Genomic DNA, 19,793 nt, shown 5'->3' on the forward strand with positions numbered 1-19,793 from the left:
AAACGAGAACAGTATCTTAATCTGCCTATTTTAACTGAAAGATCCTGTTTCTCAGATCATTAAGGCGCTTCAGTCTCTTAGAGCAGGGGTCCCCAACATTGGCAACTTTAAAACCTGTTAAGTCCACAAATCTTAAAGTTTCCAAGGTTGGGGACCTCTGTCTTAGAGGCTTGGCACAGTTTCCTTCCACAAAAGGTATTTCCACTTGGCTTAATACATGACCATACACCCCAGTCAACCTGAAGAATTTATAATTGTTACAACTTGTAACTCATGTTCCCACTTACACAGTTTCTTGGGTAAGATATTACAAGAGCACTAGCTAAAAACATAATCATCTAAAAGGAGCCACTTAACTTCCTACAGAATGCAGTGTGAATTCAGCAAGTCAAACTCATTTGCAAGGGGGAGAAAACAGAAAACCTGTATGAGGCAAGTAAAGGTATCCTGACCTGCAACAATGCAAAGTCTTCAGTACTTGCTCAGTGTAAATGACAGAATTTACACTCTGCCATTCTGTTGGGAGGTATGTCGTGGTGCTAATTTTAAATCATTTGTGTGCCAAACTAAATAAGAAATCTATGGTAAAAATCTTAACTGTAGAAAAATAATTGGAATCACTATCACTAGAAATGTGTAAATATTTAGATCAGTCTAAATATGGTCTGTGCCAGAATCTCTTTATTTTTGTTTAATTATCGTTAGGGTTTTTAAAAAAATCATAAGAAAAACTGCTTTTTCTTTTCTGTTCTTTTCTTAGTCAGATGCTAAAGCTGCCCACTCACCAGTGACTCTAGGCAACTTACAGAAATAAGAACAAGGTAAACAAATAATGAAAAAGCAATTATACTGGGAAGAAGAAGCAACCTACATCATAATTAGTGGGTTTGCATAACATCGCTAACCCAAGGTCTCTGGGAAGAGCCAGGTTTAAGTGCCTTCCTAAAGATCTATATGGTCAGGGTAAGCATAGCCACAGAGAAGATACATTTCCTGGATCCCATAAAAAGATACATCAACCCATCAGCAAAACATTCCAACCTAAAAATAACTAGAGAAAAGCAGCCCTGCAATATCATATCTTTAACCAAGACTAAGATGTTAAAAAACATCTTAGCAAGCAATGGCAAATAACTTCTATACTATTTCCAAGATAACTACCTAACGATGTCCAAGAGGTCACCGGGACTCGAGCTTCACTCAAATGAGACTTGATTTTAATATTCATTTTTATAAAAAGTTCTTAGTAACTTGCTTCTTTTCTACACAACATTCCAAAGTATACTTTTTTTGTACTTAGATTCCTCAGACATATATTGCCTATGCTGATTTTTTTCAACCAAAATCTATGGATAATCCATCTCTATGTTACAAGCATCTGAAAAGGGTTGAGCTATGATGGAACTTATAGTGATGGATTGCTCCATTTTACTGAAAAAGAAATCCAGAGTAGACTTCTAGAATAACATAGTTGAATCACTGAGAAGCAAACAATTGTAGATCTGGAAATCAGTAGTTTATTGTTTACCAAGAAGATACTTGATTTGGGATGATTTTATGATGCATCCAAATATTAACTCTATTTTGTTTGGAGGAAACAAACAATACAGACTTAACATGGATTAGGGATTTGCTGCTGAGAATTTTAAGCATTTTTCTCACTATGCATAGTTCCACAGAAGTATTCAGTGATGAAAATATTACTGCAGGCAAGTCAAACACATTATATTTCCCACAGCGGCAAGTATTTTGATTTGAAGGTATTATTTTTGATTATTTTTTATTGGGCAATATGTCTAAAAAAAGCAGTGCACGAAAGCACTTTTAAAATCACTTTCTACACATTTAGTAAATGCCATACATAACAGTTCCTTACAATGCATTTAGATAGAAACCCTAATCATTTTGTAGCTGTCCTTTTCACATTGTGATTGACTTACATTCTACGAAATAACAATAAAAGGTCTCTAGTTCAGTAGGCCTATTTATGAGCTATCTAAATAGGTGACATTATCTAGCCAACCTTGGCTGATCTAAAAAGCAAAACAGGGTTAAATCTTCTAGTACCTGGATGGAGGCCCAGCTTTAGCTGAGTTGGCTAGAGAAGACAACAATGATAAATTACTATAATTGCTGAAAGTTGTATAGATATGTCCATCTTAGTCTTCAGGAGTCAATCTCAATTCAAAAGGACTGCTAATCACATTGTGGCTGTTTGAATGATGTCTGATTTTGGAAGTTAAGCTCTAGATGGGAAATCCTCAAGGAATTTCAGATCTGTGGGTTAGATTGCAAAGCTAGAAAAAAAATACCCTGGTAATAAATAATGGCAAAGCATTTCCACTTCACTGTCAAATTGCATAGAAGTAATCATTTAGTAATTGGGAAATTAGCTGAACTTGACTGCCTTTTTACTTTCACTTGTGAGCTTTTGAAAGTCAGCTGACTGGCCACGATGAGACATCAGATCCAAGACCGAATTGAACTTTGGTGTGATTTAGGAGAACCCCTACATTCTCTCTGAAGGAGACTTATGTTTAATATAGTGTAGTAGTATTTCCTCTGCTTCCACCCATTCTTCTCCAGCCTGATCAAAGGGGAAGGAACTAGTGACACCACAAAGCTTTGCTTGTATTGACATCATGCTAAGCTTCATATGACACCAGGCATAGTAAAACTGAGAATCTGTGTTCCCAAAAAGTGACTTTGAATTTAGTTAGCATGAATTTGTGCTGCAGAATCACTGATAATGAGATATGAGTGCAGTAAAACTATGATATGGACAGCATTAAGAAGTATTTTTGCAAATTCAGCATGACTATCTGCATCATGAGACTGATCTGGAGAAGGCTTGTGTTGATTTATATAGAAAAAATGTGAATTGCCATTCAATTTAATTCCTACAGTGGCATATAGTTAAAAGTATAAACAACACAATAAAGTACAACAAAACAACATTGAACATAAATATAGCCACTTCAATAAGCCACACAAATTTATTAAAATGTCTGCACAGCAGATTTTCAGTGTAAGGGGTTGCAAGAGAATTGTGGTACTTTCTTAAATGTCAGGTCTTTATCATTAATGTAGTGAAGACTACTTATTGTGCCATCAAAATCATGTTAATAATAATAATAATTTTTAATAATAATTTAATTTGTATACCGCCCTTCTCCCGAAGGACTCAGGGCGGTGAACAGGGCAATACACAATAAAAATAGAATACAAAAATTAAAAAGCCATTAAACATTATGCCCATAAAATTAATACATATTAAAATTAAGACTATTTATAAAAACCATTTATAAAAAACCCAACCCCATCCCGTCAGACCACGCCAGCTTGTTTGAAAAAGAAAGTTTTGAGATCGCGCCGGAAGGAGCGAAGGTCGGGGGCCATCCGGAGCTCAACCGGTAAGCGGTTCCAGACGTCTGGCGCGCACACAGAGAACGCTCTCCCCCTGGGGGCCACCAATTGGCATTCTTTGATCGGCGGCACCCTGAGGAGGCCCTCTCTGTGGGAGCGCACTGGACGGAGGGAAGTTGACGCCGGCCGCAGGTGTTGCCGTAGGTAATCCGGACCCATGCCATGAAGGGCTTTGTAAGTCATCACTAACACCTTGAACCTCACCCGGAGAACAACCGGTAGCCAATGCAGCTCGCGGAGCAAAGGTGTAACATGGGAGTATCGGGAAACTCCCAAGACAACTCGCGCGGCTGCATTCTGCACCAGTTGGAGTCTCCGGGTGGACCTCAAGGGCAGCCCCATGTAGAGAGCATTGCAGTAGTCTAGACGAGAGGTCACGAGCGCATGAGTGACTGTGCGCAAGCCATCCCGGTCTAGATAGGGCCGCAACTGGCGCACCAGGCGAACCTGGGCAAAGGCCCCCCTAGTCACAGCTCCAATATGCTCTTCCAAAAAGAGCTGTGAATCTAGAAGGACCCCCAAGTTGCGGGCCCTATCTACGGGGGGTAATAGCTCACCCCCCATGGCCAATGATGGAATAATCAGAATTTCCCAGGATGCCGGCACGAACAGCCACTCAGTCTTGTCAGGGTTGAGTCGAAGCATGTTCTTCCCCATCCTGACCCGGACCGCCTCCAGGCAGCGGGACATCACGTCGAGGGCATCACTGGGGTGGTTTGGGGTCAAAATAAAAAGCTGGGTATCATCAGCATATTGGTGATACCCAACTCCGAAACCACGAATGATCTCACCCAGCGGCTTCATATAGATGTTGAACAGGAGAGGCGAGAGAACCGATCCCTGAGGAACTCCACAAATGAGAGGTCTCAAGGTCGATCTCTGCCCCGCTTCCAACACCAACTGCGAACGTCCCAGAAGGTAAGAGGAGAACCACTGGAGAACCGTGCCTCCCACTCCTAACCCCCTGAGACATTGCAGCAGGATACCATGGTCGATGGTATCGAAAGCTACTGAGAGGTCTAAAAGGACTAGGACAGAGGAACAACCTCTGTCCCAAGCCCGCCAGAAATCATTCACCAGCATAACCAATGCCGTCTCCGTGCTGTACCCGGGCCTGAAACCTGATTGGTACGGGTCTAGGTAGTCAGCTTCATCCAAGAACAAAGGGAGCTGCTGTGCCACCATGCTCTCAACAACCTTCGCCAAAAAGCGAAGGTTGGAGACCAGACGATAGTTGTTTAAAATTGCTGGGTCCAAGGCAGGCTTCTTGAGGAGGGGTCTCACCACCGCCTCCTTCAAGGCGGCGGGAAAACTACCCTGACTCAAAGAAGCAGTAATCACTGCCTGGAGCCAGCCTCATGTCCCATCCTGGGCTGTACGGGTCCAACAAACACGTGGTGGAGCTCAGCTTCCCCATGATCTTGTCCACCTCTTCAGGAGTCACAGGATCGAACTCTTCCCAGATTAAATCGACAAGGCCGCCCGTATCCTCTTCATCAGACTCTGCCCAGTCGGAGTCCAAACCAGTCTGGATCCGAGCGATTTTGTCCAACAGAAATCGACTAAACTCCTCGGCTCCACCCTACAAGGGTTCCTCCTTCTCCTCCTGATTAAGAAGAGAGCGAGTTACCCTAAATGTTGATTGAGAAATCAAAGGCATTTTTCTATAAATGTGCCTAATTTGCAGCCTTCATGACATTTGTGGCAAAGTATAAATTCCTATAATATAGAAGAGGAACTTCAAGAATTCCTATATATTATAGGAATTTGGTTTTGGTGAGCAATGAGTAATACAAGTATTTCTATTTACCGGTTTCCTACAATATTCCATTTTATACAATATCCTCTTTAACATTCCTATGAAGCTGTTGGCAGTTATTGTCAATGAGTGTAACCCTGGGTTCCATCTATATGCAGTTGGCATCCTAATAAATTTCTCTATTGTCTCCACAAATTTTGCTGGACTTGGGGGGAGGGGGATGTTGTCTATTTGGGCTGGATGATAGCTAAAACTAATACTACATTATTCAAGACAAGTTACCTGGGAAGCCATGGTCTACTTTGGGAAACCCATCTTCTTTGTGGCAGCCCCTCAAATATTGGAACTCTGCTGTCAAGTTACCCCTAATCTTTCTTTTCATTAAACTAGGCATACCCATTCTAGCAACTGTTCCTTATATGTTTTAGCCTCCAGTCCCCTAATCATCTTTGTTGCTCTTCTCTGTTCTAGAGTCTCAACATCTTTTTTATATTGTGGTTACCAAAACTGGATGCAGTATCCAAGTGTGGTCTTACCATAAAGTGGTACTATTAGCTTAGGCTTATATACAGAACACATTACAATTAATATAGAGAACACTTCCATTCATATGAATCAACATATTTTAAAATGTAATTTATAACTCAGTGGCCCCAACCTTTTGAGAAACAGGGTTCCATGGAGAGACGTTTTTCCGCAGACCGGAGTGGGCATGGTTTTGTGTGCTGCCTGTTTTCGGTGGAAGGGCTTTGCTTGTTTGTGCGGCCCAGTTTCTGGCATGTGGTGAACCAGTGCTGGTCCATGGACTGGGGATCTCTGCTATAACTTTTTTTAAAAAAATTCCTCAAACCTTACAAAAATGATTACATATTTCTATCATATATTTACTACAGTATTATGTACTCCTTCTATATAATTTTATCACCATTATCCATATGTTCTATGCCATATGCTAAATAAATAAATTATGGACATTTAGACCCAATTAGGTTATAGATTTCAATATATTTCCCAATTCCACATGTATTTGTTTTCCACATGCAAAACAATTTTCACAAAACACATCTTTAACCACAATGAGGTTAGATTTTTTTCTTTCTTCCAGCATGACCTCAAAGAGTTCAGAAGCATTTACCTCTGAGTTTAAGTAGCCATAGTTTATTATGCCCCTCAAAATTAACAAACCATGGTTCGTTTTAATATTTGTTTTAATCAAGACAATTGCTCACCATATTTTAACATGGCATATTGAAATAAATTAAGTATAGCAGTTACTTACATACAGTTACTAACGTGCTAAATTGTGTTGATCTGAAGTGAAAGTTTCTGAACTTTTAACTTGTAAAAGTTAAAGCTGATAGCTGTTACATTAAATTATCATCTATTGTGAAAAAGTAAATACAGACACTTCAACCATCTTCTGTTCCTCTACATTTTTACTTTCCTTGAATCCAAGGCCATTATTCCTCTTTGTACTTTTATTAAATTCTTACTTAAGGAAAACTGTCAAATCTCTTAAAGAAAAAGAGAGATGCTGGTAGCTCTAAGCACCTGATAAATATTCATGATTATAAAAAATTATTAAAATCTCATTAAAAATTATTTTAAAAATCCTAAATAAATGTTTCAACTATAACAAGGAGGCCCAGATCCAGGTTTACATCACGTTCTTCTATGAGCAAGCAGCCGTGTTTTGCAAAACAGCAGAAGTAGAGTATTTTTACGTTATGAACATATTCAGTAGTTGCTCACAAATTTTTTGTTTCTGCTTTCTTGTTTTTTTAAACATATCTTTTCAGATTTAATCAATAAACTTTAATTTAACCATTCTTATCAGGAGATAGTTGGATACAATTAAATAAAAGTTGCTAAAACTGAGGTAGAGGTAGGCAGTGGTGCAATTCAAATATGTGAACAACCGGTTCTCTGTGTGGATTCCGCTTCTGGAAGTCCATTCTGGGCCTGGGCAACAAAAAATTAGCTACCAGTTCTGCTGAAGTGGTACAAACTGGCTGAATCCCACCACTGGAGGTAGGTATTGTGATGCTTAGGGGAAACAAAGTGTCTCTAAGTGCCTCTTTTGATGTGCCTATAAAGCTTCCTACTCCACCTACATGGTATAAAAATATTATGTTTTTAATTACAAATTAAAATTATTTATTTCCAATGCCTTTGGACCTCTGGATGTTCACAGTAGCTCATTTGTCATATCCTGGCAACTAGTTCCATTTCTGGTGTTTTGTGACAACCCATGCCTGCCATGGCATGTAATCTTGGAAATGGCATGTAATGGCATGTAATCTTGGAGATTTTTGGCTACACAGTCAAGAAAAACAGCAGTACATAACCACCACCACCACCACTTGAAAATGATATAAGAGGTTACAATTCTGGTCTTTGACTGTAATAAGCATTGTCTTGACTTGACTTAACTAAGATCAAGGCAACTCGGAGAGAAGTTAGTCAGCTGGTGGAATTACAGAAGCATGTGACTCTTAAAGATAAAACTCCACTAGTGAAAAAAATACAAGAACCTGGCTCCATTTGAAGCACTTGAGATTGCTAAATAAAGTCTCACAGCAATGGCTACCAGACTAAGGAGATACACTAGAGAAACAGAGAAAAAGAAGATAACTGCACTATTCTCCAAAGAACCATCCAAAGTGTATTCCCAACTTCTATACAACAACACTGTAACAACAGAACCAGCAGAAACTAAACTGTACTGGAAGAACATATGGGAGAAAAAAAGACACATAACACTAGTGCAAAGTGGATTCAGGACCTGAGAGCAGACCACAGCAATCTCAAGCAACTGTCAAGTACCACCAAAGAATAAGACGGGTCCTAAAGAGCATCTAGGAGTACAGCAGGGTTTATTCGGACATTCCACCTCTCGTTATGGGGGGCGAATTATTACCCCCCGTAGATAGGGCTCGCAACTTGGGAGTCCTCCTAGATTCACGGCTCACCCTGGAAGACCATATAGGAGCTGTGACTAGGGGGGCTTTCGCCCAGGTTCGCCTGGTGCGCCAGTTGCGGCCCTATCTAAGCCGGGATGATCTATGCACGGTCACTCACGCGCTCGTGACCTCACGACTAGACTACTGCAATGCTCTCTACATGGGGCTGCCCTTGAGGACCACCCGGAAGCTCCAACTGGCACAGAATGCAGCCGCGAGAGTTGTGTTGGGAGTTTCCCGATACTCCCATGTCACACCTCTGCTCCGTGAGCTGCATTAGCTGCCAGTTGTCTTCCGGGTGAGATTCAAGGTACTAGTTATGGTATTTAAAGCCCTACATGGCAGGGGGCCGGAGTACCTTAGGGAACACCTGCTGCCGGCGTCAACTTCCCTTCACCCTGTGCGTTCCCACAGAGAGGGACTCCTCAGGGTGCCACCGGTCAGAGAATGTAGACTGGTGGCCCCCAGGGGGAGATCTTTCTCTGTGGGCGCTCCGGAGCTATGGAACCAGTTACCGGTTGAGCTCCGGATGGCGCCGGATCTTCGCTCCTTTCGCCGCGATCTGAAAACATACCTGTTCAAACAAGCCGGCCTGGCCTGAGGGTGGGATTGCTGGGGTTTTTATTATCATTTTATTGGGGGTTTTATTAATGTATTTATTGTTTTTTATGGGCATGTATTTAATAACTTTTTAATTTTTGTAACTTTATGTTTTATTCTTGCCCTGTACACCGCCCTGAGTCCTTCGGGAGAAGGGCGGTATAGAAATATTAATAAACTAAAACTAAACTAAATTTGGCAGTTAGCTATAGTAGCAGACACTGGGAAATCCTACAAGTGGTTGGAAAGGACTGATTAAAAAAACAGCATTCAGGCATTGATCACTGTAGCACAAGAATAGGCACTAAGCACTAGATACATACATACATACATACATACATACATACATACATACATACATACATACATCATATTCAACAACCATTTGCTAGGATCAATTATTGGGAAAAGATTGCAGATCAGTGGTGTAAGATGGGTATATGTCCCTTTTCTTTGATCCAAAGATTTATTATTAATTAAAGTAGGATAGGCATGGTAAAGAATGCATCGAATTAAATAAAAGAACAAGTTTACATGGTGGTGGCTTTGTTTTGTGGGGGAAAAACATTCTTGTTTCTTCCTTTTAGCAAAGGTTCATCTGTCTGAAATAGAATGGACAATGATGACTACTGGGCTTCCAAATATGCACAACTGGAAGCATATTGATGCTTTTAAAATTCTTGTTGATCAAGTATCCTGAGAACAACATAGACAGTCAAGAAAACCAATTAATACACAATCAAACAAATCAACCTAGATTTCTCACTCAAGGCAGAAGTGACCAGGCTAAAATTAACCTACTTTGGACACATTATGGGATGACATGGTTCTCTGGAACAAGCTCTAATGCTGGAGATGGTGGAAGAAAAAAGAAGAGGATGACCAGCAGCAAGGAAGATGGACTTGGTTAAATGGCAATGAGTGCACTATTGGAAAAGCTGAATGACCAGATTAGGGATAAATCATGACAGAGAAAATTTATGTGTTTGCTAAGAGGTGATAACAATTTGGTGGCATATAATCAATCAATCAGTCAGTCAGTCAGTCAAATGCTTACAAATGCTCTGACATATATAAAGTGTAATGCTTTCTATAATGCCAGTAACTGCCACTTACTGTTTTTAATACTGTGGTCACTAAATGGGTAGTTCTGATCCAAACCCTGGATTAATCATGGGAGATGCAAGTTGTAATGTATTGGGATTGTACTTGAACTCTTTTCACGTGTCTTTTGAATGCTGCTTAAGGTTGCTCAATTAGTGTGTCTGTGTAACGGTCACTGACTAGCCAGACTCACTCTCTCCAAGAAGATCATTGGATGATTTGGGGTGGGAATGGGTTCCTTTAAATCTATTGGCTGCCGCCTAGTGGCCAACCGTATAAGTAGCTCCGCAGAAGCCTCTGTTTCAGTTCTGTTCCTGTTTGCCTCAATAAAGCAATGTTCCTGTTTGCAACCTCTCGTCTCGCTTACTGCCTCCAAAGAACTCACTACACAACACAAGTCATCAAGAACAAAGGAAGAAAATATTTAAAATAAGCTTTGCAAGCACATCAAGAGAATATTTATGTAATTCAGGAACCTTTGAAAAAAACCTGCATTTTTCAACAGAAAAAACTATGAACAGAGATTCTGAAAACACCAGTCAGTGGGAAACAGTTAAGAGACAGCAATACCCATTCCAAACCATGGCAAAAGCAATTGAAATTAAAAAAAAACAACTCATTGCCATTTGGAGATATAAAGAGAAAATCAGCTAAACTCTGAAAGCACTAAATATGCAAATAGAGATATTCTTTAGAGAGAAGTGGATAGAATAACTAATTACCCAACTGGTGCCCATATCTGCCATACTGACAAACTCTATCAAGTCCATAAGTTTTCAGGAGAGAATCTATGGCTTGTATTTTAAACTGTTATGCAATTTAAAACATTTCTTGTTTTCTATTTTTCATTGCTTGATTTAACCATGTCATAAAAAATTGAAATCTCAGTATTGTTCTTTCTAATGGAGAACAGAATAGTGTATATTGCCAGTTTACTTAGCTGTACTAGGCCTCTACCACAAAGAAGAAATAGGGGAGACATGACAGCAGTGTTCCAGTATCTTTTTTTTTTAAAATTCCATTTATATCCCACCCTTCTCCGAAGACTCAGGGCGGCTTACAAGCTTAGCAGTAGCCTTCATTCTATGTTTATGCCTGCTTATTAGGGCTTTCACACACCCCCAAGCGGCATTATTACAAAGTCAGCTTAATTGCCCCCAACAATCTGGGTCCTCATTTTACCTACCTCGGAAGGATGGAAGGCTGAGTCAACCTTGAGCCTGGTGGGATGCGAACCTGCACTAATTGCAGGCAGCTGGTGTTACTTAAGGAGGCATTAGCCCACAGCTCCACCAAGGCTCTGTATACATTGGATATACATATCTGAGGGTCTGCCACAAAGAAGAGGGGACCAGGTTGTTCACCAGAGCACCAGAGGGAAGGACGAGAAACAATGGTTGGAGGCTGATGAAAAAGAGAAGTAACCTGGAATTAAGGAAAAAGTTCCTAACAGTGAGGACAATCAACCAGTGGAACAGCTTGCCTCCAGAAATTGTGGACGCTCCATCGCTGGAAGTTTTTAAAAAGAGACTGGACAATCACCTGTATGAGTCCAGCTTGAGCAGGGGGCTGGACTAGAAGACCTTCAAGGTCCCTTCAAGCTCTATTCTGTTTTGTTCTGTTCTGTTCTATATTGAGGTATACTCTTCTATTTTGTTATCAGCAATCTTGGTAGCAAAATAGAAGAGGTCCGAAGGCCATGCCAATGACAATATCCCACAAATCTTTAATTATAAGTTACATCATTTAGAAGTATCCAAAAATAATGAATTCCCATTTGCATACAGATTCAGGAAGTGTAAATTGGATTAGTTTTGATTAAAATGCAAACCAACTGTAGGAGGATAGGAAATTATTCAGTTTTTTGTAGGGCTTCCGAAAATAAAAGAATTTTTCTTCCACCTGATACCATTTGTGCTTGTCAGCTAACTTAAAACATTAGACTTGCTGAAGTTTTATTTTAGGAAGCCTTAAAATTGTTTTGAACAAACCATATCCTTCTACATGGAAAGCTAGTACCTGCCAATACCACTTTGACCAGCCTCTAACAAACGTCTCTTGATCCTTGTGTCAAAATACATAATCATCCATTCATTTACTATTCTTTTCCCCTCCCCTTTTTCCTTATTACTCCCTCTTTAGGCTCACTCCTCGGGCTTCCCAGATGAGAAATAATGTCCTTTTCTCTTGCTGTAGACATGCCCATTGACCAATATTACCTGCCTGTCACCAGGAAGATCCACTATGATCCATCTGTTCCTATTATCCTCAAGAAATCAGTTTCTGTGCACCTAATGTTCTTCCTGCCAACGGTGACTCATCAGTGCAGAATCTTTCTGCATTGCAGGTGGTGGGATCCACTTGAACCCCTATCGCCACCCTATCAATTATAATTCTGTCTCCATTGCCTCCAGCTCCATCCACTCCTTCATTGTTCTGTCAATAGTCTCACATTTTTGGTTGCCTTAAAAGGACGTATTATAACTTCCCATGATCTCCTTTGATTTGAAGCCACTTGTGGATGTTTGGGGCTATTTTGCAACTCCCAATTAGAATGTTACTGGCTAGTTGTCATTGCACCTCTTCTACTTCTTCCCACTCTGTGTCCAAACCTCCTCAACACTGTTCAGTCTTATGCTCCTACTTCTTCACCAGCTCGCAGTATCATCGCCACCATCCCAATTGCTTGCGTTTGATTCGTTTTGCACAATCTTTCTGTATATTCTCTGTCCTTTCCCTTCATTTTTTTCTTCTTCTTAGTTTTCTCTTCTTATTCACCTCACCATGGCTGCCATTACATTTTGGTCTCTTAGCAAAGTTCATTGGACCGAAGCATCCTCTTTCTGCCCAGCTCTGATATCAGGGCTCTGGTGGTTGTCCAGTATATGGAACCTTTATATTTTATTATTTATATTTATATTTTAAAGTTCCTTAGTTTATACCTTCATACTGAACAACTAAAAAAAAGGTTCCTTATTTACAGCACAGACCTATGGATTATTTTTTTAATTTGATTGAGGCATGTGCCTTAATTTAAGACTAAACTTAGTTAGGTGGCATGAAAAGCTTTCCACTGGTAATAGTTTGTCACAAGTTTTAAGTAGCATTTAAATTTTAAGAGGAAATCGTGATTAACAATGACGGAAATTCACTTTTAGATTTATATTTCGCCACTCCTCAAGTGCTCCAAGTGGCCTACATAGCAACTTCCCCCCTCTTTTTTCAGAAAAAATATTCCCTTGTTTCCCTTGTTCTTTCTGACCATCTTTTCAGATTCTCATATTACGGTAGTATAACATTTCAGAGGCTTGCCTTTCCCCAACTTCACTACTATTGGTCCACACCTTTTTATAATGGCCTTCCAGGCACCGTATGTCTCAAATGTATAATAAAATCTAGGACATCGCTCAGTGATTTCCATCAAAGTTCCTTTTCTCTTGCTTCCCTTTTCTAATCTTCTACATCCTGTAGCTCCCCCTCCCTCCTTCTCTTTGGCAGATGTCCTGAGCTTTTTTTTTTTTTTTTTTGAGTTCCTGACAAGCCGCAAAGAAATTACTGTAGTTGTGAAATTTGTAGGACAGGCAATTTTAGCAATTGCTGAAAATACTACAGAAGGAAAACCAACATAGTGTTCAGATGCTTACCAATGGAAATGATATGAATGGACAGGTAAGCCCCATTTTCTCTGTCCTCTATGAGCTAAGATATGTGTGTCTTTATTTATTTATTTATTTTTATTTTTATTTCATTTATATCCCGCCCTTCTCCGAAGACTCAGGGCGGCTTACAAGCTTAGCAGTAGCCTTCATTCTATGTATATGCCTGCTTATTAGGGCTTTCACACACACCCCAAACGGCATTATTACAAAGTCAGCTTATTGCCCCCAACAATCTGGGTCCTCATTTTACCTACCTCGGAAGGATGGAAGGCTGAGTCAACCTTGAGCCTGGTGGGATGCGAACCTGCACTAATTGCAGGCAGCTGGTGTTACTTAAGGAGGCATTAGCCCACTGCTCCACCAAGGCTTTAGGGAGCTGTGAACAAGTTTGCCCTAAAATAGCTGAGCCCTTATCTGTGTTCTTATCGGAATACATTATCTGTAAGGAAGTTCAGCGTAATAATAATAATAATAATAATAATAATAATAATAATAATAATAATAATAATAATAATAATAATAATAAGGGAAGGGACCTTAGAGGTCATCTAGTCCAACCCCCTGGACAGACAAATGGCTGTCCAGTCTCTTCTTAAAAACTTCCAGTGTTGGAGCATTCACAGCTTCTGGAGGCAGATTGTTCCACTGATTAATTGTTCTAACAGTCAAGAAGTTTCTCCTTAGTTCTAGGTTGCTTCACTCCTTGATTAGTTCCCAATCATTGCTGCTTGTTCTGCCTTCAGATGCTTTGGAGCTTGACTCCCTCTTCTATGTGGCAGCCCCTGCGATATGGGAACACTGCTATCATGTCACCCTGGTCCTTCTCTTCATTAAACTAGACATATCCATTTCCAGCAACCGTTCCTTATATGTTTTAGCCTCCAGTCCCTTAATCATCTTTGTTGCTCTTCTCTGTACTCTTTCTAGAGTCTCAACATCTTTTTTTACATCGTGGTGACCAAAACTGGATGCAGTATTCCAGGTGTGGCTTTACCAAGGCATTGTAAAGCGGTATTAGTACTTCACGTGATCTTGATTTTATCCCTCTGTTAATGCAGCCTAGCACTGTGTTGGCTTTTTTGACAGCTGCAGCACACTGCTGGCTCATATTTAAGTGATTGTCCACTAGGATTCCAAGATACCTCTCACCATTGCTACTATTGAGTAAGGTAGCACCTATACTATACCTATGCATTTGGTTTTTCTTGCCTAAATGTAGAACTTTACTTTTTTCACCATTGAATTTCATTTTGTAAGATAGTGCCCAATGTTCAAGTCTGTCAAGATCCTTCTGTATCTTCAACCTATCTTCTAGAGTGTTGGCTATTCCTGCCAGCTTGGTGTCGTCTGCAAATTTGATGAGTTCCCCATCTATCCCCTCATCCAAATCATTGATTTAGATGTTGAAGAGCACTGGGCCCTGAACAGAGCCCGGGGGCACCCCACTACACACTTCCCTCCATGTAGATGCAGTTCCATTGAGGACCACATGCTGAGTACGGCCAGTCAGCCAGCTATGAATCCATCTGGTGGTGATGCTGTCTAACCCACATTTTTCTATCTTATCAAGTAGTAGGTTGTGGTCTACTTTATCAAATGCCATTCTGAAGTCCAAGTAAATTATATCCACAGCTTTCCTCTGGTCCACTAATTTTGTCACCTGGTCAAAGAATGTAATAAGATTTGTCTGGCATGATCTGTTTTTGACAAACTCATGTTGGCTTTTGGTAATGTTTGCTGATTCATTGCTTGATTATATTTTCCAAGATCTTCTGAGGTATTGAGGTCAGGCTGATAAGTCTGTAGTTTCCTGTATCCATTTTTCCCCCTTTTTTGAAGATGGGAACTACATCAGCTCTTTTCCAGTCCTCTGGTAGTTCCCCAGTGATCCAGGATCTTTGAAAGATAGAGTTCAGTGGTTCTGAGATCACATCTGCGAAGTTTGTTGAAATTAGCTCTCTTAAAGTTCAAGACTAGTTTGACTGTGTTCTATTGCTTGTGCTTGCATAATGTTGAATTCCAATATTGCATAATCACTCCCCCCCAAGGTTCCTGTGGTTTCAACACCTTCTATCATTTCATCTCTTTTAGTGAGAATTAAGTCCAATATGGCTGATCCCCTAGTTCTCTTCTCTACTTTTTGGGAGACAAAGTTGCTTGTTAGGTTTTTCAGGAATCTGTTTGATCTTCCACTTGGTGCAGAGTTTGTCTCCCAGTTACAGTAATGTCAGGGTAATTAAAGTCCCCCATACTACACACCTTAGTTAACTGACTAGTAAAAAGTTCATCTATTACCTCTGTTTGGTTGGGTGGCCTATAGTATACACCTATACTATATTGACCCAATTTATATTGACCCAAATGCATTCAAGATAGTTTTCATGATTGTTGTGCTCTATTTCTGTAGATATGTAGTTATTTCTTATATAGAGAGCAACTACTACTCCTCTTTTATTTGGTCTGTTTCTTTTAAATAATTTAAATCCCTCTAGCTGTGTGTTCCATTTGTGGGTTTCATCCCACCAAGTTTCCATAATGGCAACAATATCATATCTGCCCTCATTTCTAATTCACCCTGTTTGTTGCTCATGCTCTATACACTGGTGTATATATACTTGAGTCCTTTATGACTGCCCCTATGTTTACTTTCTACATAACCTACATAATCTTCTAATTTTCTATTCTCAAGGTAAGGGATTAGCAGGGCAGGGAATTCTGGAAACCCTTTTCTTTCAAAAGCTCTTCTACTCTTCAAAGTAGTTATTTTTTTAACCCACCCGCCCAACCCCTTTTCATCATTTTCTCTATTCTTCCAATGTTTTGTGATCCATGCTAGTAAAGTAAATCATCAGAAAGCTGCCATCCAATGTTAAGATAAAAGATGAAATCTAATTGGTTCTTAAATTTGCTCACCTTTCTTTTTGACTGGTGGTTGGATTTCTTCTGCATGGGAGAAAACAAAAACACAAAGTTATTAGTGAATTTAAAAGGCATTCTTCTGCAGTCTTGAACAGTGTAAGAAAAGGCAAGTCTGCCGAAATTAAGGAAGAGGCTAACTTCCGTCTGAATATGATGAGCTTGGAAGTAACTGATTCTATTTGGGGTTTTTTTAACCTTGACTTTATTGTTTTTATAAATAACTCAAAGCAATGATCATACCTAATACTTCTCCCTCCCTCCTCTTTTCCCCACAACCACAACCCTGTGAGATGGGTTGAGCTGAGACAGAGAAGGATTGGTCTGAAGTCATCTAGCTGGCTCTCGTGTCTAAGGAGGGACTAGAACTCACAGTCTCCCAGTTTCTGGCCTTAACGACTATACTAAACTGGCTTCTTTAATGCTGACTTCTGATACAATAGGACACCACTCTGGAAATCAGACAAATGGCTGTCCAGTCTCTTCTTAAGACCCCCCCCAGTGATGAAGCACTATAATTTTAGTTACAATGGCATATACAGGTTTGCTGATTCACTATCTTCACCAGTTGATGAGTTTGAAGAATTTCACTGATCCCCACTTTATAGCTAAACCTGACCAATTCCATTTAAACATTCCCTTTTCTCCTTGTTCATAGAGTTCATCCTGTTGGGACAAAAGCTGTTTCACTGGATATGGCAAGAACTGGATCCCAGAGCACTTTCCTCCATTTTGGAGGACGTGGACTGAAAGCTGCCGAGTTTCTCTTTCAGAAGGAACTGAGTCCATCAGGGCCAGGAACTTCATTCACAATTTGTTCCCAAGTAGAGGGGCAAATATCTGTTGTTGTTTTTTCAGAGTTAATAAAGAAGAATATTTTCAAGTAATACATCCTTGTCCATCATTACTACTCTAACAAAAGCTGCACCTCTTATACAAAATGCAATGCCATTAATTTCTATAGTTTTTTTCAGTAAAAAAAAAAGAAAAAGTCCCCAAGGTGGCCTATAGAGTTTAAAACGGAAGCATCACATTCAGACAAAGTCATTGCCTCCATTGAATGGGCAGCCTTATTTGATTTTTCCCCCCATTTTCTGCATTAGCTTTTATGGAACTGCACAAGCTTAAGAGGCCTTATTTGCAAAGGCAACACAATGTAGATAAATGTTGTAAGCACCATGCCATTTCAGTCTCTATTCAGTTGGTACGATACTTATAGGAATTAGGACAAAATCTGATGAGAAAGGGTTCCTCATTTGGGGAAAGTCAACTTGATAGACTAGATTTGCATACAAGGAATCTTTAAGAAGTCAGTTTTCCTAGATCAGGGGTGTCAAACTGCCAGCCCATGGGCCGGATGCGGCATGCCAAAACCGCGCCCACCCCATTGCCGGCAATGGAGGAAAAGTCCTGATACGTCACGATACGTCACGTGACGTTGCGAGTTTGACACCCCTGTCCTAGATCAATGATTTTCTGATATGATATTATTTAAATGGGGCAATCAGCCACTCTCCTTTGTTCTTAAAGAACTCATATTTAATTTTTCCAAATATAAAAAAGTAGTGTTTAGAAATTGTCCCCCTCCAAAAAAAATCCAACTGTTGAATTTTTAAATATCACACAGTTGTTAAAGACACAGGGATTTTACTAAAAAATAAAACAAGCCATCTAGGGCAGTAGCAATTTACTCAGGCTTTTAAGTTTAGTGGAGAACACTTTTAGTTATTCTTTGGAAGTCTATTACATGTCAGAACAATTCAGGCATGCAACATGTTATCTAGGAGAAGACTATGGCTTTCAAATGATATTTATCCAGAAAAGGAACATGCAATTAGCAGGAAGGTGCATAATTAGCAAAGCACTGGCAGTACAAAGCTGCATTGTTTCTGCCCTAAAACCCACTTAATCACACAAAGCATGTGATTCTTTATAGAAATCAGCAAACCTTTTACTTTCAGGGATGGCTCTCCTTCACCTAAGCCAAGACAGAAAATAATAATCAAATGAATAGCAGAATAACAATCTATTTGCATTCTTATTCCATGCTAGATTATTTTCATATTTAAATGCAAACAAGCATCATGAGTGGTAAATGAAAAAGAAAAAAGAAAAGAAGCTCTAGTTTGAGATTTTCATATTGCTATTTTTTATGAGCATATCAGGATTTATGGAAATGATTGTGATCTGAGATAGGAAGGACAAATATAAGTTTATACATTGAATTCAAGTGGCCCAAGCACCAAACAGATTTTTCCCATTGCAGTTTCAGTATTTTCCATTCTAATAGCATATGTTTGCCAAATCTGGTTTCACTCCCTAAACCCAGTGATACATGCTCACCTCTATCATCCTTTTTATTTGTCCTGATAGTCTCAGATGATATGGTGGCCAAGGGGTTCTTTTTTATTATTTGGGAAGGTTGGGCCTTCTTACTTGACCCTAGGCCTGGGTTGCCCATATATGTCCTACAATTGTTTAATTTAAGTTAATTTTAATTTATTAATATTTCTATACCGCCCTTCTCCCGAAGGACTCAGGGCGGTGAACAGGGCAAGAATAAAAAGACAGAGATACAAAAGTTAAAAAATAATTAAATACATGCCCACTAAAAAACAATTAATACATAGTAAAAAAAAACCCAATAAAATACAATAAAAAACCCCACCAATCCCCCCTCAGGCCAGGCCAGCTTGTTCGAACAAGTATGTTTTTAGATCGCGGCGAAAGGAGCGAAGATCGGGCGCCATCCGGAGCTCAACCGGTAACTGATTCCATAGCACCGGGGTGCCCACAGAGAAGGATCTCCCCCTGGGGGCCACCAATCGACATTCTCTGACCGGTGGCACCCTGAGGAGGCCCTCTCTGTGGGAACGCACAGGGCGGAGGGAAGTTGATGCCGGCAGCAGGTGTTCCCTGAGGTACTCCGGACCCCTGCCATGTTTAGGCAGTCTAATTAAATAAAGTGCCTCCAAAAATCCCTTAACTTTGAGATTTTGACATGTATCATTACTTGCCTACAGGTCATTTGAACAAATGATCATTGAGGTCAACCACTTCCAGTCTGGGACCTTTGAACTTTCAGATAAGCTGAATTATATTTTTCATAATTCCCAGACGTCTATGAATTATAACCTAATATAATTGGAGTGTATGTTAAAGGTTGATATGATTACCAGGGCTACTTCAAATGTAATTCCTAAACGGTACTTCAAAATATAAGGGAGCAGTGGGCAGCTATATAGACTAAATGAATAACTGAATTCATTTTATAAATGAATAAATACATTTTCTGGGATTATGTAGCTATCCTCTGAAATTATCATATGATCCTGGGAAAAGATGAAGCAGCATTAAAGAATATCA

The 19,793-nt window shown here is 39.8% G+C and overlaps 1 protein-coding gene across 1 annotated transcript in view; it reads right to left on the reverse strand.

Moving 5' to 3' along the window:
- Positions 1-19,793, reverse strand: part of TRDN (triadin) — a gene marked incomplete at its 3' end in the record, with an annotated part of 235,922 nt that overhangs the window by 185,549 nt on the left and 30,580 nt on the right. Inside the window, exons 4-5 of the mRNA XM_083374012.1 lie at positions 18,376-18,405; positions 16,425-16,454 (exon numbers count right to left, since the gene is read on the reverse strand). Of these exons, the coding sequence (XP_083230138.1) occupies positions 16,425-16,454; positions 18,376-18,405 (60 nt within the window). The remainder of the gene's footprint in view (positions 1-16,424; positions 16,455-18,375; positions 18,406-19,793) is intronic.

This window comes from Vipera ursinii (genome assembly GCF_947247035.1).
Source record: "Vipera ursinii genome assembly, chromosome: 1".
Classification (NCBI taxonomy): domain Eukaryota; kingdom Metazoa; phylum Chordata; class Lepidosauria; order Squamata; family Viperidae; genus Vipera; species Vipera ursinii.